The following is a 27949-nucleotide window of genomic DNA, read 5'->3' on the forward strand; positions in this document are numbered from 1 at the left end:
GTTTGTGTGTGTCTCTCTCTCCCTGTGGTAGCGTGGATTTTTCTCCGGGCCCTCCGGTTTTCCCTCCACGTTTAGAATCAACAAGCGTTTAGAGTATTTGGCTGCTATAAATGTAAACGTGAGCTATCATTTGTGACCAGGTCGCTTCCAAAAAACGAGCTATACAGCATAGCTCAGTGGGCCTTGGTAAATTTATATTTTAAAAATTTTTTGTTTTAGTCTCGACCACCGGCCATTGTGCCCTCCTCGCGAAGTGCCCTGCCCGAGACCCATCTACTTAACGGTCAATACGTACGATGTCTCGAACTTGCGTACGTTCTCCAAATCAAACTCTACACCATGCTACACTGGCCCAATTCATCGGACAGCAAATACCCACAAAACAGAGGGCATATGCGGGGGGTGGGAGGGGGTCTTCCAAGTTTGCCTTCTGCTGTGATATGGGGGGAGGGTGGGTGAGGGGGTAGGGTGGGGTGGGGTGAGACCAGGCAGCAGATGGCCACGTGTTCCTGCCTGCAGGTTGTCAGCCGACCCTCCCACTCATACCTCACATGAAATATAAACAATCTAAAGAGTCCACTAAAATTAGCATTTGCAACACCGATCCTTTGGTTAGTGCCCTTGAGCAAGTATTGGAAAAAGTATTGGAAATTCCACGTTCCCATTACAGGGGCCAGTCTATCCAAAGTGGGTACAAAGCGGGTACCCGTGGAAGTGGCCGAGTGGCTCACGGGGCCAGTCGCCGAGTCGGATCACCGAGCCGGCACTGCCGCGAATTCGGGTTCGAGTAGTGGGCGTGTCCAGCGTGGCGAGTGTGATAGTCTCCACTTGTTCACCATCGCCCGCACGCAAACATTGTCACGACGTGGAGCTCGGTTAAAGCAGCGCGTGTCCGGCTACGAGCGATACGATGCTGGTGCAACAACGAACGTGTCCGCGCCGTGGTGCACTGCTTACTGCACACGCTCCAATAAGGACGTGTCTTTTGACCCGTGGCTTCACGCTGATAACTACAATATGATTGGCATTAAAAAAAATAAAGATCACCTCTGTAGGAATGATGGCCACATTCAAAACCATCCACTGAAATTTTCACGACCTTCAAATGAACAATAGCAAAGTGCGCTTGGTATTTGCTCCACTATGAAGTCGCAAGGCAATCGTGAGGGCGCTATGTTTACAGGCGAGTCCAGTCTGCCAACAAGCAGCGACGTTGCGATGCGGTTTTACCCAACGTAAGTAATTTGTAACATAAAAAATTTAAACCATAACGCCGCCAACGCATGGGGCCTACTCTTTTTGCGAATTATGCCACGGGATATTTAATGTCCACTGCAAATGTATGAATGTATGTTGAATTTATTTCGCACCGTACGTAGCTAACCGTGCTAATCGGAGGTCAAGCAGACGGGGTGCATATTTATTGTTAATACCCCCGCAGCATTAACCAGGGCGGCGGCCTGGCTCGAACTGCGAACGTCTGCAACAGCGCTGTTCGCTGCGGTTCGATACTCGCGCCTCGAATGGCATTCACCGTCACAACCGGTCCCATGCGGGACCTCTGCGCGCGTGCAGATCCTGTGCGGCAGGGAGATCCCGCGCTGGGTCAACCGCCTGGCGCACGTGAGCTCCTGCATCCCCTTCCTGCGCAGCCTCCTGCCCCGCGAGTGGCTTATGCCGGCCGCCCTGCAGAGCAGCCTCTCGCGCTCGCAGCTGTGCTCCGAGTCGAGCTCCGGCCACACGCCGCCCCCGCCGCCGCTGGCGGCGCCGCACTCGGGGCACCACGGCGAGCCGCACGCCGGCGCCACCGCCACCGCCACCGCCGGCGCCACGGCCTTCGCGTTCCCTCCGCCGTCGGCATCGTCGGCGTCGTCGTCGGCGGCGGCAGGCGCCGGCCACGTGCACTCGCAGGCTGGGCATCACCACGCGCACCCCACGGGAAGCGGCAGCCAGGGAGGATCGGGCAGCAGCCGCTCGTATCGCCAGACAAGGGTGTAGGGTCAGGGTTTGATCTGCGTCGCGGCGGTGGATACGGCGTTCCCTCTGCGGACGCGGTTCACTGCAATTTAAAGCCGGACTTTGTGAGTTATACACCAGCTCTGCGCTGCCGTTCACAACAAAGAAGTCGGAGTCTCAACGGTCAACCGAGCATGGGGCAGCGTGCGCCTCTGTTGGAGGTCCAGAGCCGGTGTTTGAAAATCAGCATCGCGACGGCGGGAGGCAGCCTCCTGCTGCGGTGTCAGCTTTGCGCGGGCACAGGGAAGAGCCCCAGCAAGAGGTCTTTGTGTCGAAGAGTCGCGACCGGAAGCAGTCGCAACGCAGTGACGAGCCGAGCCCACGGAGTCAAAGCGTTCCCCACGCAGATGGAACACAAAGAAGGTCTGGGCATCATCTACGATTTTCCAGTGCCATCTGAGTTATGGACCTCTTTCACCACTTGGGATGTAGAGTGATGTTTTTTTTGTTATATTTCTTAAAAAGCGCCGTTGCCACCAAAAGAAAGCCAATTTGTGATCTGTTTTGCAGAAATTGCTGCAAAACCTGTGCAGTATGTGTGCTAATGACACCTTTTACAGGCATGTAACGATTCAACCCCCAACAATGAATTTCAAGAAAGACTCAATTTCTAACCATTGTGGAGTGAATTGGAATCTTAAATGCCTTCCAGAAGCACGAGTGGCAAGAATCAGTCACATGCAATGTTGACGAACAGAAACGAATCTGTTCCTACGCGCATGATTCGACGCGCGTATCGTCACGGAAATTATTTCAATCGATTATACTTAATGCATCGTTACATGCTTAAAAGTGGGGGATTTATCTACTTTTAATACGAATCTACTGTGTGCAAAGCAGAGGAATAGTAAAAAAAAATACAGAGCGGTGTCTTTACTCATACGTCGAGGGGTGGCTGGGTGGTCTGGCAGAAATTAACCCACTCACTGCCTAAGCTGCTTCACTGCTTTTTGTGTTTAGTTTGTTGTCCTTCCCCCGCACCTTACATAAGCACGGTTGCATGCATGTATGTTGAACTTCTTTCGCACTGCACGTAGCCAACCGTGGTCATCAGAGGTGTGTGGAAGGACAACAAACTAACACACAAAAACAGTTCTGAAGAAAAGAGTTTTCAGTCTAGATTTTAAAGTTCACAGCTCCAGTGGCTGGCTACGTAAAGTGCAAAAGAAGTTCAACATATATACATACACACAAGCTCGACCGGTCAGAATTCTGGACCGAGATGTAGTGGGAACCTACAGGTACGATGATAATGAGAGCACACTGCAAGGACATCGTCCAATTCAACAGTGACCTTAAGCTCACGTTATTGTCTGGGTTAAACAGGGTGATCCATTTAAATATACCCATCTGAAACAATAGGTATAATTTATACGAAGAGCAACATTGTAATTCAAAGCCTCCGCACGTCTCCGACAGATCCCAGTGCGCTCTTCACATCCTGTGACACTCCCCCGACGAACTCCGTACAACATCGCCGCCAATTCAAATCTAGAAATGAGCACAGGCCGGGGGCAGACAAACCGGTGTAACACTCGCGGATGCGCATTGCGTGTACAAACGCCTTCAGCCCTGATGCGAAACCACCAGTTCCAAAAGAACTGCACGCGCACGGTTGTGCTCGACCACCAATTAAAATTCCGGCCGCATTTCCCCCAGCGCCGTCGAGCTTGTGGGCGCAATGCGCATCTTCACGAGTGTTGTGAAGACACAGGTGCTGTGATTTGCTCAACATTTTAATGATGCGAAGGCCGAGGTGACACCACCGCTCACCCACACCCTCACACCCACGCAGGGGCCTTTGATGCGACCCCACAAGGGAACATAAAAACCCAGTGGGGTTACGTCGGGCGAAGCGTGTGGGCCACCCAATTGTTCCCACCAGGGCCAATCCACCAGACGGACGTCTCTGATAACCCAATCACGTAGCTTGCACGAGACCAGTCCTTAGACATTAGTGGGGGTATCTATACATGGAAGAACACCGCACCTCCGATTAGCGTGGTTGGCTACGTACGGTGCGAAAGAAGTTCAACGTACACACTGTGTGTGTGTGTGCCAGTGTCATGGCCAAATGTGTCTGCGATTAACGAGCTGGTCCAGAAGATTGCGTTGCGGGACCATCTTCCGAACGAACCGCGTGCGGCTCAGTGGCGCTTCACCGATCGTTTAAATCGTGAGATGTTTCGTTGTTTTTCTTAAGCTCAGACAGTAACTACCTCTAAGCAGGCAAACCCTTTCAAGTTGCCTTCCGCTGCGTGCTACGCTTCAGACTAAAACCTGCGGCACGCTCACGCATTGGACCGGTTACGGATGGCCAATTGCCTTTCCAAGATGCCAAGTTTAACTATTTTAGCAAAATCTTCTCGGCGTGGCTGGAGGGAAAGCAGATTCCCCCCGTGGCATTTTTGTTCCCTTTGTATATCTGCCATCACTCGTGCGTAGATTCTTAACGTATTTATCTTTACACCTTAACCCCCCCCCCCCCCCATTTTGTCGTGCAACTTTGTGAGGGGGCCCAATCCAAACTGTAAAGAGCATTATTGATCGGAGGCTTTGTGATCGAGCTCCAAAAATATAATCAAATTTTATATTCTCCTTTTACGGTTTTTTTTCTTCTAAAAAAGAACCTCGCGTGGGGATAGAAAGGAGTGGCGGCACTGAGCCAACGTGAATTAAGTAATAGACTCTGTGTGTGCGTGCGTGTGCAGTGACTGGTGCACTGCATTCACATCCCAGCAACTTCCCTCCCCCCCCCCACTATTCCGTTGCAGGCTGTGCGCACACCGGAGCTAAATGCTGACTCGCTCCCTCCTTTTGTATAAAAGTGGACCCAAAAATATACAAACCATTTGTACAACCCGGTGAACTAAAGCCGGCGACATGGACAGTTTATGGGAAATGTTCTGAATTTTTTTACACCGCGGTTCCCTTATAACCAGTATCCAAAAATGTATATTATTTAACCGACTAAACAGAAGCGCCACCACGCTCGGTTGGATTTACGGAGGGGGTAGTGATGATGGTGGTGTACAGATCTGAATGGAACCTTCCAGGGCACTCTTCACCTTTCGAGAACCCCGTGGTATCTGTGTGTCCCTCCCACTCCTCCTCCCCCAGGAGTCCCATGATTGGCAGGGTCCGAATCTGGAAGCAAAAACTTCTGATACGATACTCTCTCATCTGTTGTGATTTTTTTTTAGCCACCGTGGAACGGTTTGCTAAAACCCTTCATGAAAGAGGTCAAGCTACAGCAGTTGGTGGACGCACAGCGTGAAGAGCACAGACCTTTGCCTTTACACACTTATATATATAACGTCGGTTGTGTTGCTGTATTTCAAAGACGAGCTGCGAGATTTAAAAAAGAGTTAGGCTGCCCGGTCTCTGGCTCACACAACTGCCTGTCCAAACGAATGCCACAGGGTAATGCGCATAGATTTGTGGCAGCTTAAGTGCATCGAAAGCCATAACTTACCTTCAGGCAGTCTTGGATTCGAGGCCCAAATGAGGCGATAGCATTTAATGCGAACGATGAAAGCCAAAAGGCCAAGGCCGAAAGCCACAAAATCGAGACTGGCATAGCTACAATGTCAAGCCCAGGCCGATGCCCGGAGTTGTTTAGGTCAAGGCCAGTGTCACGGCGGGCTCGTCTCGGCTGACGCCAGCGTAAAGGATGCAGCCTCTTAGACGAAGTCCTTGCACCGAGGCCACACCGCTGAGAGAATAGCCGCGAGCCTGCATTGAGGCCGAGGGCTCGTCTCGAGGATCCAAGGCTGCCTAAAAGTGGATTCCATCTCTTTACAAGTCATTCGGCATCGACCTAAAATAGCGGTGACGAGATACACAAATATTAGACCAGCAGGACTGCTTTCTCCTTGTGACCACATTTTGAAAAATATTGGTGGCAATTTTTGTCGTATAATTGTTTTTGCTTTCATTTATTTTACAAATGACATCCAGCAAATACTTGTTGATACTGACACGGCTAACATGGATGGCTTTTCGAAATCCATCATTTGGAACACGAATGCAAATGCGTTGAAATGTTATTTTTCAACAAAGATGCCTTCACTGCACGTGCTCCATTCCACTGAGAATACTTGAGATGTCCTCAGGCACGTGCTCCTGTCCACCCTGTTAGTCGATTCAATAACAAGGCATTTACAGCCTTAGCCTTGTATGAATCCAGGTCGGAGTGTACGGCAAGGAGTGGTTATTGAATTGTCGTGTGAGCCTCTCACTGAGGACGGCGAAACTACCTTACGGCATTCTGCATGGTGGACAGCGCCAGAACATTCTAGCTAGTCCCAGCTCCATCTACTCCAAGGCCTTCATGGCCCGTGAGTTGAAAGACGGTCTGTTGTTGTGGGTAATCGGTGCGTGCAAACTTTTGGTCACTCAGAACAGACCATGGAACGTATAACGTCTCAATAGCTGATCCACAAGTACTAAGAAGGCATCATCGGTGCGATAGGAAACGCCTCTCCACTTCACCCGACGCAATCGTGTGGCTCCCATCACCTCAATGTCAAATTGACAGCTGTTGCCCTCCACAATACATCAGCGGCATGCAGAAGAAGCAGCGGGGCAAGCGTTACCCCACCACTCCAGTCCCTGGATTCTGCCTAATTCACTCTTCCGTTGTCTTAAGGGTATCCAGTCCTAATTAGTCTGTGCCAGCAAAAGTCAGCAACTGTTCTGTGTGTCGTTTGGTTGATGGTTAAAGCCCCGTCAAAAAAAAGAACATGCGCTTAAAAGAAACAAGTTGCAGTTTCTAGTGCAGTCAACCTATGAAACCAGGTCAGTGTGACTCAGCAATAAGTTTAATTTATGTTGTACAAATAGCTTTCTAATGTGTTAATATCTTTTGTGTGTGCGGCACGGGTTTGTGTTGGTACGCGTCTTGTGCAATGTATCATTTCACGTCGAGCTGAATTTTGAAATCGGAATACACTTCAAGAGTTAACAAATGAGACAATGAATCTCCCAACTTCAACAAGTTATGCATCAACGAATTAATAAAAGTAAAACAATTTAGCAACCGATTGATATGAAACGCACACTTGTTTAAAAGCGAAGTGCAAGGTGAAATACTGTGAGCTTAAACATTCTAAATACAATTATTTGGGTCTTTCGGTAAAGTCACGTAAATAGGTTAAAATTTATAAAAAAAATGAAAGAAACAAAAAACTACGAAGTTTCGAAATAAACAATCGTCATCCTGATGACGATCGCTTGTGTTGTGATCGAAACGTTGTAGTTTTTTGTTTAATTTTTACTCATTTGAACCTATTTACGTGACTTTACCGAAATACCCAAATAATATTAATTCCTGCAGTCACGAAAGCTTTAAGATTCTAAATATATGTTTTTATTAGCAGTAAACACATGATTAAAATTACAATGTTTTGATGCTTTAATTGTTGAAGTCATCACAATATTCCTGTCGAAGTCAAATCTGTTCACCTTTGGCAAACCATTTTATTATTTTCCGTGCAAAACTCAAATGTACATAAACACACCATGAATTTTCATTTTAAAACAATATACATTCATGAAAGAAATGGAAAAAAACATTTCTTTAAAAAAATAATTGATGGTCAACAACAGTAAACGAATCACTCTACAAAACCGATGGCCGGTCATGGTGTAACGGATATTAAGATTGCATTACAAGCAGCAATTTTACTAATTTTTTTTTATCGAATCTAACATAATTACACTTGTATGAAATATTTACCAGTAGCTTAATGTAGCTATAGCCCTAAGAGGGGAATCCACAACGGCACTGTTTTCCCATTGTTCATTTATAGCCAGCTGATTGCATTGACCCCAGATTGAAAAAAATTCGCCATCTCCATCATCATCATCATTGTCGTCATGAAATCACCACAATCACGGCTGAAAGGTGTCCTGAAAGAGGCGGTATCTCAAATAGGTTGCTGACCTCTTCATGGAGATTCATTGTTGAACGTTACCCTCGCACGGGGCTTCTTCCAAGTTGCCCCTCTTCATCGAACAACGATGCTCAATGATAAATCGATGCCCAATGATAAATTGGCTAAACATTTCCGAATAGGGCCCTTTAAGAAAAAAAATTATATTAAACATTTCACAGAGTTTCCTGGATACATAATTAATGAAAAATATATAATCAGGATAATGGTTTGGGCAAAAGAGAGCACCAAGGGAAGTCAGATTGGCACGTGAGTTAGAGAAATTTTCAATGTGTGGTGGTGGTGAGAATGTCAAACAATGATAGAAATATCTTACCAGTAGCAGATATATAACCATTAAAACGATAATAAAAATATATTGCATCAATTACCAACATACATTCATCACAATATCCTCAAACGAAGCAGTGTTAGATGCATTGCAGATGTAATCGTTAAGAGGATGCTGTGGTGAGTGATGCACATGCACAGATGGTTGAGGGCAGGTTACCAAGGCGGAGGTCAGCAACAAAGGGAAAGTTCAAATTCCAGATGGTGGGATACTCTTTAAGTGCACACATTGGAGATCGGGTGTCAACTATTCAACAGCTTCCAGCCAATGCCATTTATGTTGGCATAAATGACATTGGCTGGAACGACCTCCCGATGGTGACTTTTAATGAGCGGCGTTTGTTGACCGGCGATGGTGGTGAAGTATTTTCAAACCTTGTAACTCACTACCAGCGCAGTCCCTGCAGTCTTACGTGCGGCTACCACAGGCGGCGGTGGCCGAACTTCCCCGTGCCGCGAGGACGCAGGGCGCCCTCGCCTGCTGGAGGCGTCACAGGAACTCTGCGTGCGTGGATCGGAGCCGCCACCCCGAGCTCATGCAGCACCGTGTGTGCACGTCACGCGGTCTTCGAGGCAGGCGGTCCTCTGCGCATTCGGGTGAGACGTGCATACTTAGTGGGGTTGGTGCAAAACCTTTCGTACTTGTACAATAAACCAAACTCTTACTCTGATGTGCCTGCGTGTCCTCTCTTCTCATGTGTATGGTCACACGTTACAGCCTGTCTGTCAATCCAGTGCAGGATTAGGGCCTCCCCACACCTTATGCCCTGTGAGGGATATTGGATCTAACTCATCAGGCAGGGAAGGTGGGAAGGGGAGTGCAGATCAACAATGTATGTTGCTGCACTGTGCCCTCTAATGCCCAGAATGCCGACTAAGCCTGTGTTTGGTGCAAGGTGGTCACCCATCCAAGCATTATTTAGGCTCAAAGCCTACTTGTGGCTTCCAGGATCTGTCAAGATTGGAGCATTCTGGGTGATTTAGCCACCAATTCAAAATATACATCCAATCTACACCCGGTTCACACTGTAGCCACAGGGACGGTGATGTTTATTTAACCACTGTTCCCCACACAAACCCACACACAACACACAAGTACACGAGACTGGTGGTCAAATGCTCACCTGCACCTTGTCAGTCTTCGTCAAAGTAGCGGTCCTCCTCGTCCTGCTCCACAATATCCAAGTTGTCGTAGTCTGCATTGTCATCCACAGAGCTGCATCACACAATCAGAATCATTATTTATCCTGGATGAATCTGATGAGCCGTGAAGCTCTTTTTCACGGATGTCCAGTAGGGGGCGGGTCACAAACATCAATGCGTTGGCCCTCACCAAATCAGCAGCAGTCAAGTCAGATTAATTCCCTGCTCAAGTGAGTAGAGGGCAGCGCTCATCCCTGGTTCGGTGGCACTACGCCAGCCAGTGGTGTACATTACACATTCTTACAGTGGGGCCAGTCTCACTGTTGGACATCTACTGTTAATATTTTATTGGGCACAGAGGGCTGATTATGAGCCCAGTTGACCACCGATCCCAAATGTTTATATTTTGTGTCGTTCAAGGATGTGCCGCTGACTCCTCAAACAACTTCACTGGCAAAAGTCACCCGCCACCAGCCACCCGTGGTTTATTTATTCATTCATGTGGTGGAAGGAGGCAATACCGGGTGGCAAAAGACGATCTCTCGAATTAAGCGGTGGAAAACAGTGACGGGGTGGCCGGGTGGCTCGGTGGATCAGAGCGCTGTTCCGGCGCCACTGGAAGGCTGGGTTCGCGTCCGGGTTTCAGCCCCGTGTAATTCAACCGGGTTCCCAGGTGTAGCGACTACTTGATGCACTCAACCGGGTCAGCGGTATAACCGTGCACCAAACAATTATCACGAAAAAAACATAGTAAATTAGTTTTTTTTTCACTTAACTTGGGGAAAATTACATTTCTAGGAAAAACAATTACGAATTGCCACGCGACAAGAGTTTCTCTGTAGCAGGGCACGTGGGGAAAGCAGCACACCTATAACCGTCGATAAGGAGGTTGGTGGAAGTTATCTGAGCAGCAGTACTCCTATCTCTCTCTGGGCTGCTCTCTTAACACAGAGAGAGATTCAATGACCTGTAAGAGGTCTGAGTGGATCCTCTGTTTCATGACAATTAGGCTAAAAATGAAACTATAATGAAATTGGCAACAAAACAATACACTAAATTTTGATTTAAAGCTTTCGTGACTGCAGGGATTCATATTCTTGGTTCTTTTGGTAAAGTCACGTAGAAGGGAAATAATAAAATAATAAAAATAGAAAACAATAAAATTCTCACGACGTTTCGACTGCAACACAAGCAATCATCATCAGGTGTGGATTTCACATTATTTCCCTTCTACGTGACTTTACCGAAAGAACCAAGAATAAGAACAATACGCGTTACATATATATACACGGCACACCATGTTGGATATGATAATGTAGTGGTGAGGGCACTGTACTAAAATACACGTGAGTGGGTTTGACTCCGGGACATGCACATGCAAGTGGTATTTGAACCACAACCCTGGCCTCCACTAGGTCGACTCAGCCTAAAATGCTTACCGTTCAGTAGATAATGGAAGCTAGATATGCAGTGAACTAGTCTAGGCCTAAATCTGAGCCCTTGAACAACACATGCCCCCATAGCACTATTGAAATAAATGGCATTTCTTAGTTTTTAAGCAGCGCAACAGGCTTAAAGGTATATCTCGTGTATGTTTTTTCTTCAAGTAAACATTACACACCTTTCATTTAATACTTTTCGTCATTGGTTCAATATAGTGAAGCAGCAAATTATTATTATTCTATGAGTGTGTCCACGTATGTACATACGGTGCATGATTTATCTGAGTAGAAGGAGACATGCAAGCTGTTCATCTTTATAATTGCACATATTTCTCTCTGCATTTACGTCACAATGTATATTTTTTCCCCCTCTTCGCCCACTGTGCCCGCCCTCCCGCAAAGGCAGAGAGAAGTGCCAACATCTAACATGCAAAGCGAGCAGCACAAGGTCACATGCCATTACCGATGAGCATTAAACCTTCAATCGCGGTCTCGTAAATGTTACGTAACGGCGGCGGTGTGATGTAGAAATTAATTCCTCACACCCACTGAGCGCGAGTGGGAGATAAATAAAACTACTACGATATTACTTTCGTGTAAATCATCCGCCGTCGTATGGAGAATGTAACTACCGTCTTGAGAATGTGTAATTTCCAGCACTGGATCTTGATCAGGGAGCTGAGCGCCGCCACATTATTTGAGCTTGGAAAGCACTTGGTCAAAAACGTTTTGCAAATTATGTTGATGATTTGAGCATCTCCAATGCTTACAATTAATACTTGTAGGAACCTCCTGGTTACACCAGCCCACAGGGGATTATTGTGTCCGTCGTGCAGAGAGGGGCTGGGTGGGGAAGGAGAGGCTGGGTGGGGAGGGGAGGGTGGGGAGTGTGGGGCTGGGTGGGGAGAGGAGAGTGGAGAGGGGCTGGGTGGGGAGGGTGGGGAGGGGCTGGGTAGGGAGGGTGGGGAGGGTGGGGCTGGGTGGGGGGTGGGGAGGGTGGGGTTGGGTGGGGAGGGTGGGGCTGGGTGGCGGGTGGGAGGGGTGGGGCGAGGCTGGTCACCCCGTGGTGCCCTTATAAAACTCAACGTTTAACCTACTCACGCCGGCTTGTGCCCGCCCTCACAGTCGGCCATATTTGCGGAATACACCACGCCGCCGTTGACCCTGGCCATTGACCGAGCAATCCAACGTTCCTACCAGCTCCCTCCGCAGGAATGTGTTTTAAGCTTTACCGCTAAACCTTCAAAGACAATTGTCTCCCTGCTCAAACAAGCAATGGGGCATTGGTCATTCATATCAGGTGGAAGCCCTGAACAGAAGTAGATTTTCCATATTCCCATGGCAGGGACCAGTGTCACCAAAGTATGACTACTGTTGATTTCTTTACTAAGCAATACTCACTTTATTGAGCCTGTAAGGATGATGTGCCGATTAAACCACTCACCTCCTAATAAAGAGGCTCAGTGAATCTTGAGACTCTTGAGGCTTTGGTGATAAGTAAGGAATATATATAAAAAAACGATGACATTTTTTTTTATTTGTCCAGGTAAGACCCACTGAGCTATGTAGCTCTTTTTCAGGAGCGACCTGGCCACAAATGATAGCTCAACGAAGTGGCTTATCACGTGAAGTTTATAGCAGCCAAATACTCTAAACGCGTGATGTTGATTCTAAATGTGGAGGGAAAAACCGAAAGACCCGGAGAAAAATCTACGCGACCACGGGGAGAACACGCAAACTCCAAATATACAGCCGGCGTCAGGGTCGGGATTGAAGCCACGACTTCCTGTATACCAGGCGAGGTAGTTAACATCTCCTAGCCATCGTGATGCTGATCAGAGAGACGCAAACTCCAAATATACAGCCGGCGTCAGGGTCAGGACTGAACCCACGCCATCCTCCATACCAGGCAAGGTAGTTAACATCTTGCCATATGACTTAAGGTTGATACTGTCCACCAATGGATACAACTCTGTCCTTACGGCAGTGGTGAATCTATCCGTGCAAACGACCACCGTCTCTAATTCCCTGCGTGAATGTAGTTGTGACAGCTCACAGGTGGGTTACCTGTAATCAAAGTCTTGGTCATGCCCGTCTAGGAAGCGGCGGTACATGCGGCTCACAAACTCCTCCTTGAGCAGGGCTCGCTCCTCCAACGACACGGAGCCCTCCTCCCTACTGGGGGACCGTCCACACGAGCCCCAGTGCGGCAACCCTACACATGCACATGGCAAAGGGTGGGGGGATGGGGGGGTTTACAGTCACTCAAGCGTCACTCAGGTCGTGAATCGATTATACATTTTTTTATCTCTTTTTAAATCAATAAATTACCAATTTCGTACACAGTAGAATCGTAATTGTAATCCAGTGACGACTGAACCGATTGGCAAGTATGAACGACATGGTCCGTTCGTGTGTGACTGGTCAGTGAAAAGTCATCATAGGGTACCAGGGGTGGGACTCATTAGAATACCAGGTAAGGCCCACTGAGATATACAGGTCATTTTTAGAAGCGACATGGCTATCACAAATCATAGCTCAACGAAGTGACTAATCACGTGGAAACTTATAGCAGCCAAATACTCTAAACGCATGTTGATTCTAAATGTGGAGGGAAAAACCGGAGGACCTGAAGAAAAACATGCGATCACGGGGATAACACGCAAACTCCAAATATACAGCAGGTGTCAGGGTCAGGATCGAACACACGACCTCCTGTATACCACGCGAGATAGTTAACATCTCACCACCATCGTGGCCATCATCGCAGAGTATGTCCCAACAGACACAGAAACACACGTACACTGAGTAAGACTTTTATTCTTTATTGTTAGATATTTCCATTTGTGAAACAAACTGATCGACTGATTTTTTTCATAATAATTTTGCATGAAATTTTTAAATTCACAACCATACTCGTAACTATTATTGGAAGTCATTATTTATCACATAAATAATGTACCTATCTTTATTACTATTCATTACAGTCAAAACACATGCAGGCAAATTGCATCAATTGGCACGAATGCCGGAGGGTTTTTGGAATGATGTAGCAGAGTGAAGGGCCTCTCTTGGAGAATGTCTGAAAGGTTTAATGTGTAATGTTTGTGTGATATTGCATGACCACGGGCAGAGGGGACATGTCAACACGGGAAATGATTATCAAAGCTTAACACGACATGAACAATGTGTATCCCATTAATATCAAACTACATATGTCTTTCGCGAATATGATTCACTCGTGTATGTTTTAATATTTTATGTTTTGTGATTTATACGTATAGATTAGAAGAAGAAAACTAAAGCGAATGCATTTCCTTCACTGATTTGTCATTTATTTTTGCTGGAAATGTCTAATCATTGATTTATTTATTAATCCGGGACAGCCTCGATGAATCTTAACATTCCATTTCAAGAGTGTTGTGTGCATTGGGATGTTTGGCTAATTCCATCACTGTGATAGGAAACCGGAGCACGCAGAGAAAACCAAGGCACGTGAGGGGTTAACACTCACGCTGAAAGCAGATTTAACAACGCACTGCTGCACTGCCATCTCCTGGACATCTTACAGCCCAAGCTGACAAAAAGCTGGCCATCATCATCGTCGTCACGATCCATGGCCAGATAGCCCGTAGGTGTGCAATGCACATTTCGTCGTTTGTTTCCACTCCCCTCCGTCTCGTGCCAATATGCTCAAGTAGTGCCACATCTTTCTGGCACCAATCTCTGATGTCGTCTTCAAGCCATTCTCTGTTAAGTCTACCACTCTCTCTGGATCCTTCCATTTTTCCGAACAACACAGTTTTAATTTTCCTGCTGTTGTTCATCTCCATATATATATAAAAGGGGATCTTTCTTGGTTCTTTCGGTAAAGTCACGTAAAAGGGAAATAATAAAATAAAATAAAATTCTCACGACGTTTCGGCCACAACACAAGCAGCCGTCCTCTTTGTTGTGGCCGAAACGTCGTGAGAATGTTTTTATTTTATTATGTTTTATTTTTATTGTTTTATTATTTCCCTTCTACGTGACTTTACCGAAAGAACCAAGAAGATGAATCCCTGCAGTCACGAAAGCTTTAAATATAAGAATATATAAAGGGGAAATTTGTGAATATGTGTGTCAGTTCAAAATGTTTAGCGTACTTCCCGACATGCAACAAACTTAAATTTGCCATGTGGGTACTTTCCAGACTGTACATCATGCAAAAATAATAAAAATAGACTTTTTTCTTTTGGGGGGGGATATATTTTGCACGGCAAGTGAGCTGTGACATCACCCGCGCATGCGGAAGCGTCACGCAGTGTGCCTGCTCATGTCACGTATCCCCCCAATGCTCCACGAGTAAAGTGCCATACAAATGTGTTGCAGGTCTAACGCTTTCTTCGCGCAGCATTGCTTTATTATTTAATTCGTTTACTGCTGTACGCACCCTGAAAGTTGTGTGTCTGCAGCAAGCGCGTGTATGTGTACCTATGGACGCACGCGCATGTGTGTGTGGGGGGGGAGGAGTAGTGTAGTGGTTAGCGCGCTGCGCTACGAACCCGGCGACCCGAGTTCGATTCCCGCTCGCGGCCACCACCGGTAACGATTATTTGAACCGGTCCTTGGCCTCCCCTAGGTCGACTCAACCTCAAACGAGTAACTGGTGTGGTGTGTGAACATCGCCATTGGGGAGACAAAGGCGGTCGGGGGTGGCGAATCCAAGTCCCGGGCGAAGCCGGGTAGTAAAGCTAGTCCTGCATATATGTCCAAATAGTATCAGTTTCCTACTTATCACTGCCTCACAAAACCTGGTATTGCTTGGCAATTTCCCATCTAAGTGCTATCCTGGCTCAACCCTGCTTTGTTTACAAGATCTGACGAGGCTGGGTGCATTTAGGGCGACTTGGTTGTAGGCCTGTGAGAAAAGCTGACCTGAGAATAGATTCGATCAGCCCTGTATCATCATAAATCATTTTTTTATTGTTATAGTACAGCCATAATGTGTTTTTTTATTAATTATTATTTTCTGGGAAAATGATTGATAGTATGTGCTGCATGTGTTTGATGATACGGATAGCCTGTGTAGGCACCTCATTGCCCTCTGGTTGGCGGCTCAATCTCATAAAAGGAGCTTTTGGAATGAGCGCAGTGATGCTAATGATTGAACATACCTTGATTCGGCCTGGCTTCTCTCTGGTCCATGTCGTTTTCATCGTCACTATCCTCTTCCTCCTCCTCCATGTCATCCTCCGCATCTTGCTGCTGCTGAAGTCTGTGGAGCGCCGAGTAGGGACACACCAAGGTCAGAGTATCACCCACCCAGGTAGTTACCTATCTACCTATAAACTCACTCACCAACCGACCATTCTGATTATTTGCCAACATATCTACTTACAAAACAAACGACCAACTTATCAATTTGCCCAGCTGTTTACCATCCCATTTACTTAGTTACCTGATGAACAATTACTCACCCTGAATCTTCACAATATACCAATCTACTTACAAAAATTAGGCAGTCAAGTACTAAGTTGTCCACGCATCCACCTGCAATGTGGCCTCTAAAGTAAAACACCCACTCACCCATCGACTCACTAACCTAATTATGTACTTATGCACAACACCAATTCAGCTACATAGAAACACAACCCCCACTTACTCATCAATCCAGATACTAATGTACTCAATCATCTATCCTCCCACTAACCAGAATCATAAGTTGATTTCACGAGTAAAGCCCATTCAGTAAAAAAAACTCTATTGCAAGGGTGACTCGGCTGGTAGACACCATCAAAGCACCCACCTAGGTACCTAATCATCTACCTGGCAATTTACCCACTCACCTATAAAACTACCCACCTATCTACCAGACAAATCACCTACATAGCCACCCAACAATCAATCTACCCACACACCCAACTGCTTACCCACTCACCTACCAATCCACCCTATTAACTACCCAGCTACTTATAAACTTACCTAAAAATCCACTTACACATCAACTCGACTTTACCGGCTGCATACCCACTAACCTACCTACCTGAACTCACTCATTGATTCCTCCAGCCATGTTGAGGACTTGAAACACAAAACTGTTATGTCCCCTCCAAACTGCTCAACCACCACACTGCAGGTCACAACAATTTCTTTGTGCTTGGTTCTTCCCTCGCATTTCTCAACACTGGAATTCCCTCCCATCATCTCCTTTCCCAAGCTCATATTACCTTTCTCAATTAATTGTGTCAACGCTTATCTATTACATGCTTGACAGTGCTGTCGGTGGCAGTTTGACGTTTTGGTCCTTTGGGCCTGTGCGCAACAATTGTGTTTAACCCTTTCCCGTTCTGATTAAGTACGTGTTCGATGATGTACGTGTACATTATCGGGATGGAATCGGAAGAAAAACTAAAATAAAATAACTTTGTCGGTACCGAGGCTCCCACAAGGCTACATGGGAGGGCGTGTGGCACAGTTTGGCACCAGCTATCAGAGGGCTATCATGTCGCTACGGTTTTCTGCGGTGAGTACAATGTCTTTAAAAACAACGGCGCTATACTAAATCCGCTTGCGCGTTCTGAGATTGAGGTGAACAGGACCCACCCTGCAACTTGCAAGTCGTCTTGGAACGGGAAAGGGTTAATATGAAATCATCACCCTCCATTGCGTACACCGGTGACAATCAGGTGCTGCCGCCACCACCACCACCCCTCACCTGCGCCGGAGTTCCACTTCCTGGTGGACGTCGATGAGGACGTCGGCAAGAGACTCCGGGGTGCCGGTCGCGATGCTGCGGCGTGCCAGCACTTCCTCCTCAGACAGGAAGCGGCCAATGCACTGCTCGTAGAGCAGGGGGTCGCGCGCGCGCATGCACTCCTCGCTGAAGTACTCACCCGCGTTCACGAGCTCACGCAGTGCCGCGAACCTGCAGGGTGCGGCGTGGGGATGACGCAATTAGCGAAAGCTGGCGACACCTGCTCACCGTAACGTACGTCTGTATGTATGTATGTTGAACTTCTTTGCACCGTACGTAGCCAACCGTGCTAATCGGAGGTACGGGGGAAGGACTACAAACTAAACACATCAACAAGCAGTTATAAATAAATGAGTTGTTAATCTATATTCAAAAGTGCATAGCTCCGGTGGTTTCCTAAAACCACTTGGAGCTGCACGTCACCTCCCCGTGGGTTGAGGGTCACAGTGAGCGTGGATGTTGCCGGTGACTTTAAAAATCCAGCCAAACACGCTCATTGGCAGCGATTCACAAACTCAGCTGCTTGTGCTCTACCACTGGTTGTAAAAGGTTGTCTGGGACTGACTGCCTCCTCAATTCAAATATCTTCCTTTACAGCACTGGTGTAATGCAATGTGATATTTTATATAGCTGTTACCCTCTTTATCTTCACTGTCACACATTTTCCTATCCTCATTTTTGTCCTTTCAGTCACATTTTTACACGTTATGTGTGCCCCTACTTCTGTGCAGCATACTGAGATGTGGTTGCATTTAGATGCATTCCATATTCAAACTGTTTTTCTCCAAACCTCTTTAAGAATCTCGGTTTTCTTTCCTCACACGACGATTTCATCCACAACCAAAGGTACTAAAATAATGATACGTAAACGGTTGACAAGTTGAATTATTGTAATAGAGTATTCCCAATAAAAAAAAGTAGAAAAGCATTAAAAACAGAAAAGATTCCAGATTTGGAAAATAACGCCGACCGTATTCAAAGACATAAATAGACAACAACAAAACAACAGGACACAGAATGGTATACTCCACAGGAGTTATAATGATCCTGCCATAGAGCGGCAACTACCATGCTGTGCCAATGTGAATGCCGGCTGATGGGAAAGCCAAACCCACAGCCAGCGGCAAAGTATATGAGAATTGCTGAATGGTGCGGATGCTGCTACTACCTATTGTCCAGATTACCCAATGAATACAGCAAGTATACTTAACCGGGCCACCACTACCTCTCATAATCCACCAATGTAATAATCCACCTAGCAACTACACATTAACTCATTCATCACTCCATCTCTTGGATGGAGTGTGCGTTCCATTCTTTGGCTGCCACTCCATTATTATTCTTGACAATCACCCATCATCTCTTCAGGCAATATGTTCAGCATGGGTGGGGGGGACTATACTTCACCACATTTGTAAATGTGGATTGGTGTAACCTACCTTCTATCCTTCTAATAAGCCTGTTCACTTTTAGAGACACATTTTAATAATTGATGTTAACAAAATGTCCATGTGATGGTCAGCGCAGCTTGAATTTTGTGTCCTTGCCGACCTGCTTGTTTCACAAGCACTGTCTCTTTTTCCATAATCCTGACTGCTAAACTTTGGCAGCCTTCTCTGTCAGCCCATCTAACTACAACTTGTCTGTCTGTCACTCACCATTTTCAAATACACACTATAATTTGAATTTAGAAAGTGTCGAGATGAAACATCTTTCAGTGCAGGCACGGGGGACATCACACTTCTTTTAATGCTCACAATGTGGTTTATGGCTGTGGGATACTACCAGAGTAATTGAACTGGCATGACTGAAAACCTTGGTTCAAATCCAGGTTCCATTAATACCAACAATGAAAAGAACACAGCACGGCCAAGTGAATAAATGAGGGAACGAATCAACGGTTACCGCTTATTCCTAATAGCAGTGCCGGCCCTCTGCTCAGTCCTCTTGCGAACGGCCTCCAGGTAGAAGTTCACCAGGTAGGCATCTTCCTCCGTCACATGCTCGAAGCAGCTGAGGTCGCGCACGCTCAGCGCCTCGTGGTAGCGCTCAAGGAAGCGCGCGGGCTGATCGGCCCACAGCTCGCGCAGGAGCGTCACCTTGTCCTCTGCCGAGAGGTCCGGATCCCCACGCTGCTGGCTCTTGACCGGTGCTCCGCTCGCCGCCACCCGCTGCAGCATGCGTGTCACGTCCACGCCCAGAATGTCTAGGGCCTCCAGAGAGTCGCGCGGAACACCGACAACGAGCGGCGGTGGATCGCTTTTGGATACGGGCTGGCCAGCGGAGTCAGAGACCGAGGGACCATCGTCCTTGGCGTCTGTGAGCGGGGTATCTAACCGTGCGCTTGTGTGGTCTGGGGAGGCTTCTGACTGGTCCTGAGGTTGTGTGTCAGAGGACGTCTCTGATAAATGCTGATGGGGGCTCAGAGGGGTGTCTCTGCTGCTGCTGCTCTGTGTGTCTTCAGATTGCTGCATATGATGGGAGGTCAGGTTATCCATGCTTCTGTGAGGGTCCTGTTGGTCTGGGGGCTTGTCTTCCTCCAACATTGTGCTGTTTGGAATGACAGTAAAGCACAGGTTTAAGACAAAAATCAAAAGATCTCTGCTCAAACGGTCATTGAGTGGTGCTCACCTCAGTTTATTCATAGAGACTATCACAAATGAAGTCCAAACAATACTAATTTCATCATCTTAACTTCCCTGGTGGAATAACAGGCTGAAACAATCCAGAATTTGAAATTATTTTGAGGTCAACTCTCCGCTGTAAGCACCAAACAACAATATATGCAGTGCGTTACTGAAATTGCTTATGATTCCTGATCAATTTAAAGATGCATACTCATACGCCACTAAAAATACATACTCCACTAAAACAAATTGAGAGGAGCGATAGTACAATATAGAGCAAACATTGTATTTCAAAGTTTCCGCATATCTCCCACAGTATCAATACACTTGATATATATGAACTCTCCAGATAGACTTACTCCAACGTAGCCAATATGATTTGCTTATACCATTCAAAAGCTAAAGTCAATAGAAATCACCAGGTATCTATAAACGGATCACCCTGTATGAACGATTTTATATTTTATGCACATTTAAAATTGTACAAAAATTTTAACATTTGTATCACGCACAAGCACATTTCCATTAAATATATATGGGGCATAACGCAAAAAATGAGGATAAAGGCAGTGTCTGTGGTTGTCTCGGCCCACGAGGTGGTGACAATGGGCCAAAATGTCAGAGGGCAATAAGCGGCGGTGACGTCTGTGCCATGCTAGCTGCACTTTGAGGCCACGTGAAGCGTTAAAAGGCCCGCTGGCAAGAGGTCACGGAACAGACCCAGGTGGTGCCACGGGTTGACCGAGATGTCTTTCAGATACACCAACTTTGCCTCCCCACTGTGCCAACTTTCTGCGTTTTTAAGCCGTCCGTCGCTCCTCTGTCCTCGTCTGTTGCTGGAGGGCGACTTCCTCCAAACTGCCCGGTAGCAGCACCAGCAGCGTCCTTCACGAGCCTCCTCCACAGAGTCTGATCTTGACCCCACTAGTACCAGACATCAGCAAGATGATGGACAAAAAATATCCCCATATAGCCTCAACAAATTGTTGGGGCAAGTGCTGTTAGCGAGCACTTATGAAGGCCGGCACGGCACACGATGGATTGGGTGGCCAGCACCACGCCCGGCCGCCTTTGTCTCCCCAGTGGCGATGTTTACGACACCGCGACAGGTACTCATTTGAGGCTGAGTCGACCTAGGGGAGCCGCATAATGGGTTGAGTCAAGTCAAGGTGTCTGTCCAAAGTTATATCAGTCTTTGTATGTGGCCCCGATTCCAGTTCTGCAAATTCCACACTGCCAGGGAATTGCTATTTTCGACAGTTGACTTATCGACCCCGTCAGGATGATGGGCTGTGTCAACCGCGGACTGTGCCTGTTTGTACCCTCCTTATATTTGGCAATATATCATGCCGGGGTTGTCATGTACGATTGTTACAGTAACCAGATGGGCGACATCAATGCACAAACAGGTTGCTGTATGGCAGCAGAGGGCAGGGCAGTAACTCCAATTGTTGTACTGCACTTCTATGTCACTCGCTTGCACAGACGCGCACTGACCAGCGTGGTGAAGTATGGTCACTTATCCTACACGGTCCGCGTAGGTTAGGGGGAAGGCCTTCATCCAGCAGTGGATCAACCAATCTGGATGTGCGGTACAGAGCGGCAGTGAATCCACTACAGAACACGCAACATGCCCAGACAAACCAACATTGCAATACTTTACACAATCCACTGCCATCCTGCGTTTCTGTAACGACTAGAGACGCGCCACTTTGTTACATAGACAGGTCATCTAATGTAGTCACGCATTTAAAGCTTATTTTTATACATTTTAATTGATTAAAGCGACTTTTTGTTTACCTTCATTCACTAAAGGCCGATAAAAACGCGCGTCCACGCGCCGTTACATTCCGCACAACGGATAGGCGAGCGCGCTCGTTTACCGCCTCACGATTCGTCGAACGTGAATCTCTGGCCAATCGAAACGCGAGCCGCGGTCATCACGTGGACGTCTGAGCCAATCGGGGTGCCGCACTGTCGACGAGCCGCTTATCCAGACTACGATTTACAACGGCGTGTTGTCTATGTGTTTTGTTCCTCTTAGTGGTGTCACCATTCGCGGTTAAAACGTCGAACATTAACAGATCGTTACACAGTCGTAACGCGGCCGTCGTTACAGTATTTTTCCCTTCTAAATGATCGTGAAAATAGGACATCTGGCCGGGACTGAGCTCCGGCACGTGTCTACGTACCCGGCAACACCAAAGACAAAGATCCCCCGTGTAGCCTTCGCAGACTGCAGGGGCAAGTGCTGTGAGCGAGCACCGGGTACTACTCATTTGAGGTTGAGTCGACCTAGAGGAGGCCCGGCACCGGTTCAGACAATCGTCACTGACGGTGTTGGCCCGTGAGCGGGACTCGAACTCGGCTCGGCGGGTTCGTAGCGCAGCACACAGGGGATTATTGTGTCCGTCCGTCGTGCAGGGTGGGGAGGGTGGGGTGGGCGATGGGAGGGGTGGGGCTGGGTGGGGAGGGGCTGGGTGGGCGGTGGGAGGCCTGGGGCTGGGTGGGCGGTGGGAGGGGTGGGGTTGGGTGGGAGGGGTGGGGCTGGGTGGGGAGGGGCTGGTCACCCCGTGGTGCCCTTATAAAACTCAACGTTTAACCTACTCACGCCGGCTTGTGCCCGCCCTCACAGTCGGGCATATTTGCAGCATACACCACGCCGCCGTTGACCCTGGCCATTGACCGAGCAACCCAACGTTCCTTTATTTTACCTGGTAAGGCCCACTGAGCTTATGCTGTGTGGCTCTTGTCCAGAAGCGACCTGGCCACAAATGATAGCTCAACGAAGTTGCTCATCACGTGGAATTTACAGCAGCCAAATATTTTTAACGCGCCTTTTTTATTCTAAAAGTGAAGAAAAACCGGAGGACCCGGGGAAAAATCCACGCGACCACGGGGAGAACATGCAAACTCCAAAGATACAAGCATCAGGATCAAACCCACAACCTCCTGTATACAAGGCGATGTCGTTAACATCTCACTTTCTGATCTGGATGCCAAAGGTGACACTTTGGTATGCTCCCTTACCATGCTCCAAGGCCGTAGCCATGGAGTCAACATTGGGGAGGACCAAATCTTCCAGGGGATGGATTTTTTTTTTTACAATGTCTAATAGTGTATTGTGTGGGGGCCGTTGGCCCCCGGGGTCTCTCCCTCACGCATCCCCTATTCCGGTTGCGTTGTCGCACCGCCCTATTCCCCGCTAAGGTTTAGCCGGCATTCGAACGCGACGCGCGACGCCCCTACTGTTACAGCTTCGCGCAGCGCTCCCACGCTGCGAGCATACGTGCGCACGACATCATCACTCAAACGCCATACTCCCCCTCTTCACACCGTTACGTACAGCTCTCGCTCGCTGCGAGCGTGTGCCCGTCTACAGCCCGGTGCGGCACTCGCCTCCACGTCGAATAACCGCGTGACCAATGCGCACCCGTATCCGACACGTAGCGAACGTACGCGCACTCACGCACACAGCTCCCCGAGCGCTCACTCGCCACTGAGCACTCACGTTGTGATCGCGCACCTGTATCATACACGTAGTGAACACACGCGCACCCACACGCGCAGCTCCGCGCAGCGCTCACTCACGCGGCGAACCACTGTGTACACAGTACCACACACGTTCACACCTCTCAACGAGATCACAGGCCGCGATCAGCTATTAATGATTTATTATTTGCTACCTGCGAATTGATGCTAGATCAGTATGAGTCGACGAGGCCGGCCTATTCTACCACCCCTGAATCTATTCTATATTTATCGGCTATGATCCTACTTCACCTTCCTACTCACGGTTCGAAGTATTCGGCGTCCTGTGGCTTTTCCTCGATGCTCGTCTGGACACGTCACGCGGACGTCCGGAGGGCAGAGCTGGGGGCTGACTTGAACGCGGGCCTCTTGAAGCGAAGTGGAGAGAGATCTCCCTACCTTGCTACGCTCCCTTTTATCCTAATTCCCGGACTCAGGCCCCTCCCCCCTTCCCACGTACCGGGTGCCTTTGATATGCTAATCGGATGTGCCGCAAGTGCGGCGTTACGCAAGTGCGGCGTTAATTCTAATTAATCCCTTTCTCACGCAGGCCCCCATTATTGCAGTTCATGCGGCGGTGTCCATCACAAAGGCCCGCCGTGGGAATCTGTGCACGGCTCCCCGCGCGCCTCCCCTCTCCCGATCTATTCATACCTTCAGCTCAATCATTTACCCTCCCCAACAATTGTGCCTGCGCGCTCAAGCGCAACCATCCCAACCTTCCGTGACTATGCGCAAGAGCCCCTGCGGTCCTGCTACTCATGCTGTCCCATCCTTCCTCTGCTTGCCTCGTCGACGCGTGGGGGGCGGGGGGGTGTGGGGGATGCGCTTCAACCGCGGTGGCCGAATGCCCTTCGCCGCGGCCATACCATCTTAAGACCGGTCGCAGCGCCGCGGTGCAACGTAGCGTCGGGGGAGGTCATCCAATTCCCTAAGGGTTTCTCGGATAAAAACCGGTCGATCAGGTGTCCTCCCCCTTCCAGCTCTATGGGGGGGGGGGGGGATGCGTGCGGGTGTGTTCATGTGAGGTGAGGTGAGGGGGACGAGGGGTTGGCTCCGTCGCTTGGTGGTGGCGAGGTCGGGGATGGGGTGCCTGCTGAACGGCTTCGTGGCGGCGGCATCACAATTGTATTACATTGCTCTGTTTTTTCTTTTTACCTTCTCTTGTTTCATTGTATGTAATGGCAGAGATTAGGGATTTATAAAGTGCAACCATAACCACAATCATAGAAACAGAAATCTATTTTATAGCAATATATTGGGGGGGGGGACATTTTGAGCATATTTGAATATAGGGGGGGATGTGTCCACCCCAATATATATTATAATTACGGCCTTACCATGTTCAACTCAAGGGCACTCGTCTGCAAAACACGAGTGTTTATATCTTGGGCTATCATTGAGGGTGGAGCAGGAGTCCATTGGATGGGGAGTGCATTTGGAAAATTCCATTTCGGAATGAAAAGCAATGGACCAATGTGCCTGAAAAGCAACGTTTCCAATAAGTGCACATTAACTGGTACAAGTCATAAATGAGAAACATGGGACACTCACAAACAGCATCACATTGATGAAAAATACATGGAAAGATGCACGTTGAAATAATAAAGAATGCTGCTACAGCATTTTAAGTTAATACATGGAGCGAGCATACCTTTAAAAACGAATACAATAAAAAAAAATCCTCTTATCCGTGATTAAAATGAACCTGCACATCCTTAAATCATCCACCGCCACTTCATGGCGAAGAGGTTGTGAAGCAAATGCACCTGCAGCTTAACACTCCAACCAACTCCCTCAACCGAGTGTTGATGGTTATGGGGTTAACGATGTATTCATGACTTGATTACCAGCAGCGCGGTAGACTTAAGGACATTTAAAACTAGACACAAAATAAAATTTTGACTTAAAACTTTCGTGAGTGTTCAGAGCACCCCACTTTCCTCCCATACATAAGACCAAATAACGGGTTTCATTAACTGACTGCAACGGTTTCCTTTTTATATAAAATGTAATTTGAATACATGCTTAAAACATACAATTTATTTTATTTTATCTCCATGATTACACTGGTCTACAGCCAAAATGCTTCCGATATAAATGTAGTCCAACTTAACAAATTCTGGGTCACTGAGAATGAAAATTATGCTTAAAATTGATTGGCTCTAGTTTTCAAGATATGCTACTGGGTCAGTATATACAACCCTTGACTTGGAAATGGCGGAGGATAAGTGAGTTATAAAGGTGTAGTGAGTTCAACTGAGTCACAGACATATACTTGGAGGCAACACATGTATTTACCTCCAACACACGGGGTAACTTCCCCTTAATACAATAACAACCTTTGGTGGTGACCACCAGGCTAACTACACTAGTTACAACGTCACTAGCTACTACGGACCGGGACCACAACTGGGGTCCAGGTCCACGTGTTGGAGACTCGGTAGAATGTGGAACGTAGACGAAGGTTTCTTCAGGATGAACAACGCCGGTCCCTCTGGGGACCCGGCTTATATCCTCTGCGGCGTGGCCGGCTCCGCCCTTGGCCACGAACACCTTCCAGAATCCTCGGGAAGCATCTGGATGCTAACCACGTGACCACCCCTAGCCCCCACTTGGGCCCCTTTGTAGACCTAACTGGCCACGTATCATCTCGGGTCAACCAGAGTGCCATGGCCTTTTGTAACCCCTTTCCTACGGCCGGCACACCCACACCCTGTCCTGTAGAGCTGGCACTGCACGCCAAGCGTGGTGCCATCGAGCGCTATCCATCAGCACTCACCGGGCCCCTCTAGGGCCGGTACTACACCCACACCATTGTGGTGTCCGTGATGTCATGACAAAGGGAAGGGAACTCAATTTAAACCAGAAATTACTAAAATACATCTTGACTTGATCTATGACTGGGTTTGGACAGTACTTGCTTTTTGAGCAAAACAATGAATGATGCAATCTGAACCTGGTAGTGTATCATACATTATATGAAGTCATGGATGATGTAATCATAACTCGGCTTACATCCCTCTGCTGAACAAATTGCCCTATATCAACTCTAGAAATCAGACAGTATCATGCTCTTTTTTGTCAGTGTTTGATTTTGCAAAGGGACACCTTTTTGTTTAGCCAAAGTGAGCAGAGATGCCTCGGACATGTGTGTACAAAGCAGATAACTTCTGCTGTTTGTGAAGTGACTTTTGCATCACAAAAGTGCAGCATAACCACTATGGTTAAGAAATCCTATCACCTTTATTTTGGCTGAAAAATTGGAGATCAGGACAAGATGTGGACACCCACAATTGCTGCAACACTTGTGCAACAAATCTTTTCCAGTGGTTGAACAGGAAAAGGAAATCTATGCCTTTTGCAGTGCCAATGATTTTGAAAGAGCCAACAGGTCATATCAGCAATTGTTATTTATGCATGGCGCCTCCAGTTGGGAAAAGTATCAAAGAAGAAAAAGTGGACCGTGCATTATTCAAACATTCCATCAGCTACACACCCAGTACCCCACGGAGAACTGCCGGTTCCTGATGCACCAGAACCACTCACTTGCATCAGACGAGGAAGAGAAAGAGGATGAAACTTCTGCTCCGGAACCATCAAGGTCACATGACCCAGATTTTCTCCCATCCTCCCCCTCTGAACCATATCGCATAACACAGGGTGAACTGAAAGCCCTCGTCAGGGATTTCGAACTAGCCAACAGTAAAGCAGAGCTGTTGGGCTCCAGACCGCAGCAGTGGAATCTCATGGCAGCTGATGTTAGGGTTTCCATGGTTCGCGACTGTCAAAGGGATCTTGTCCCATTCTTCATGGAAGGTGATCTTGTAGCCTGCAACATCGATGGTGTGATGGCAGCCCTCAACATTGTTCATGATCCAGATGAGTAGACTGTTCATAGATTCATCGAAGAGTCTTAAAGCTGTTTTGCTGCATAATGGCAATGTTTTGCCATCAATTCCAGTTGGTCATGCAGTCCATATGAAGGAAACCTATGACATGAAACAACTTTTGAGGTGCATAAACTGACCAACATCAGGGCAGCTTTGTGGCGATTTGAAGGTTGTTGCTCTCTTGCTTGGTCTGCAGACTGGATACACAAAGTGCTGCTGTTTTCTCTGCGAATGGGATAGTCGTGCGAGAGATTCCCACGACATCAAGATAGAT

The 27949-nt window shown here is 47.7% G+C and overlaps 2 protein-coding genes across 9 annotated transcripts in view; one reads left to right on the forward strand and one right to left on the reverse strand.

The window, feature by feature from the left end:
* LOC144728948 (deubiquitinase DESI2-like) overlaps nt 1–8974 on the forward strand; it is a 42068-nt gene extending 33094 nt beyond the window's left edge. The window contains exon 6 of the mRNA XM_078608728.1: nt 1576–8974. Within this exon, the coding sequence (XP_078464854.1) occupies nt 1576–1998 (423 nt within the window). The 3' untranslated portion in view covers nt 1999–8974. The remainder of the gene's footprint in view (nt 1–1575) is intronic.
* On the reverse strand, nt 7469–24147 carry CCDC97 (coiled-coil domain containing 97). Of its 8 annotated transcripts, none has more exons than XM_078608722.1 (8): nt 24047–24141; nt 21749–21832; nt 19530–20174; nt 17586–17795; nt 16045–16145; nt 12956–13103; nt 9428–9519; nt 7469–8888 (listed from the first exon to the last, which is right to left on the reverse strand). In XM_078608722.1, exons 3-7 carry the CDS (start codon nt 20168–20170, stop codon nt 9438–9440), a joined length of 1182 nt encoding a protein of 393 aa, XP_078464848.1. In that variant the 5' UTR covers nt 20171–20174; nt 21749–21832; nt 24047–24141; the 3' UTR covers nt 7469–8888; nt 9428–9437. The 8 variants fall into 8 exon arrangements, with proteins under 8 accessions (XP_078464848.1, XP_078464846.1, XP_078464852.1 ...); XM_078608720.1 differs by lacking the exon at nt 24047–24141 and adding an exon at nt 22444–22642; XM_078608726.1 differs by lacking the exon at nt 24047–24141 and adding an exon at nt 22052–22434 and having other exon boundaries at nt 9434–9519.
* Nucleotides 24148–27949: the final 3802 nt, after the last annotated feature.

This window comes from Lampetra planeri, chromosome 30, assembly GCF_965212315.1.
Source record: "Lampetra planeri chromosome 30, kcLamPlan1.2.h2, whole genome shotgun sequence".
Lineage (NCBI taxonomy): Eukaryota > Metazoa > Chordata > Hyperoartia > Petromyzontiformes > Petromyzontidae > Lampetra > Lampetra planeri.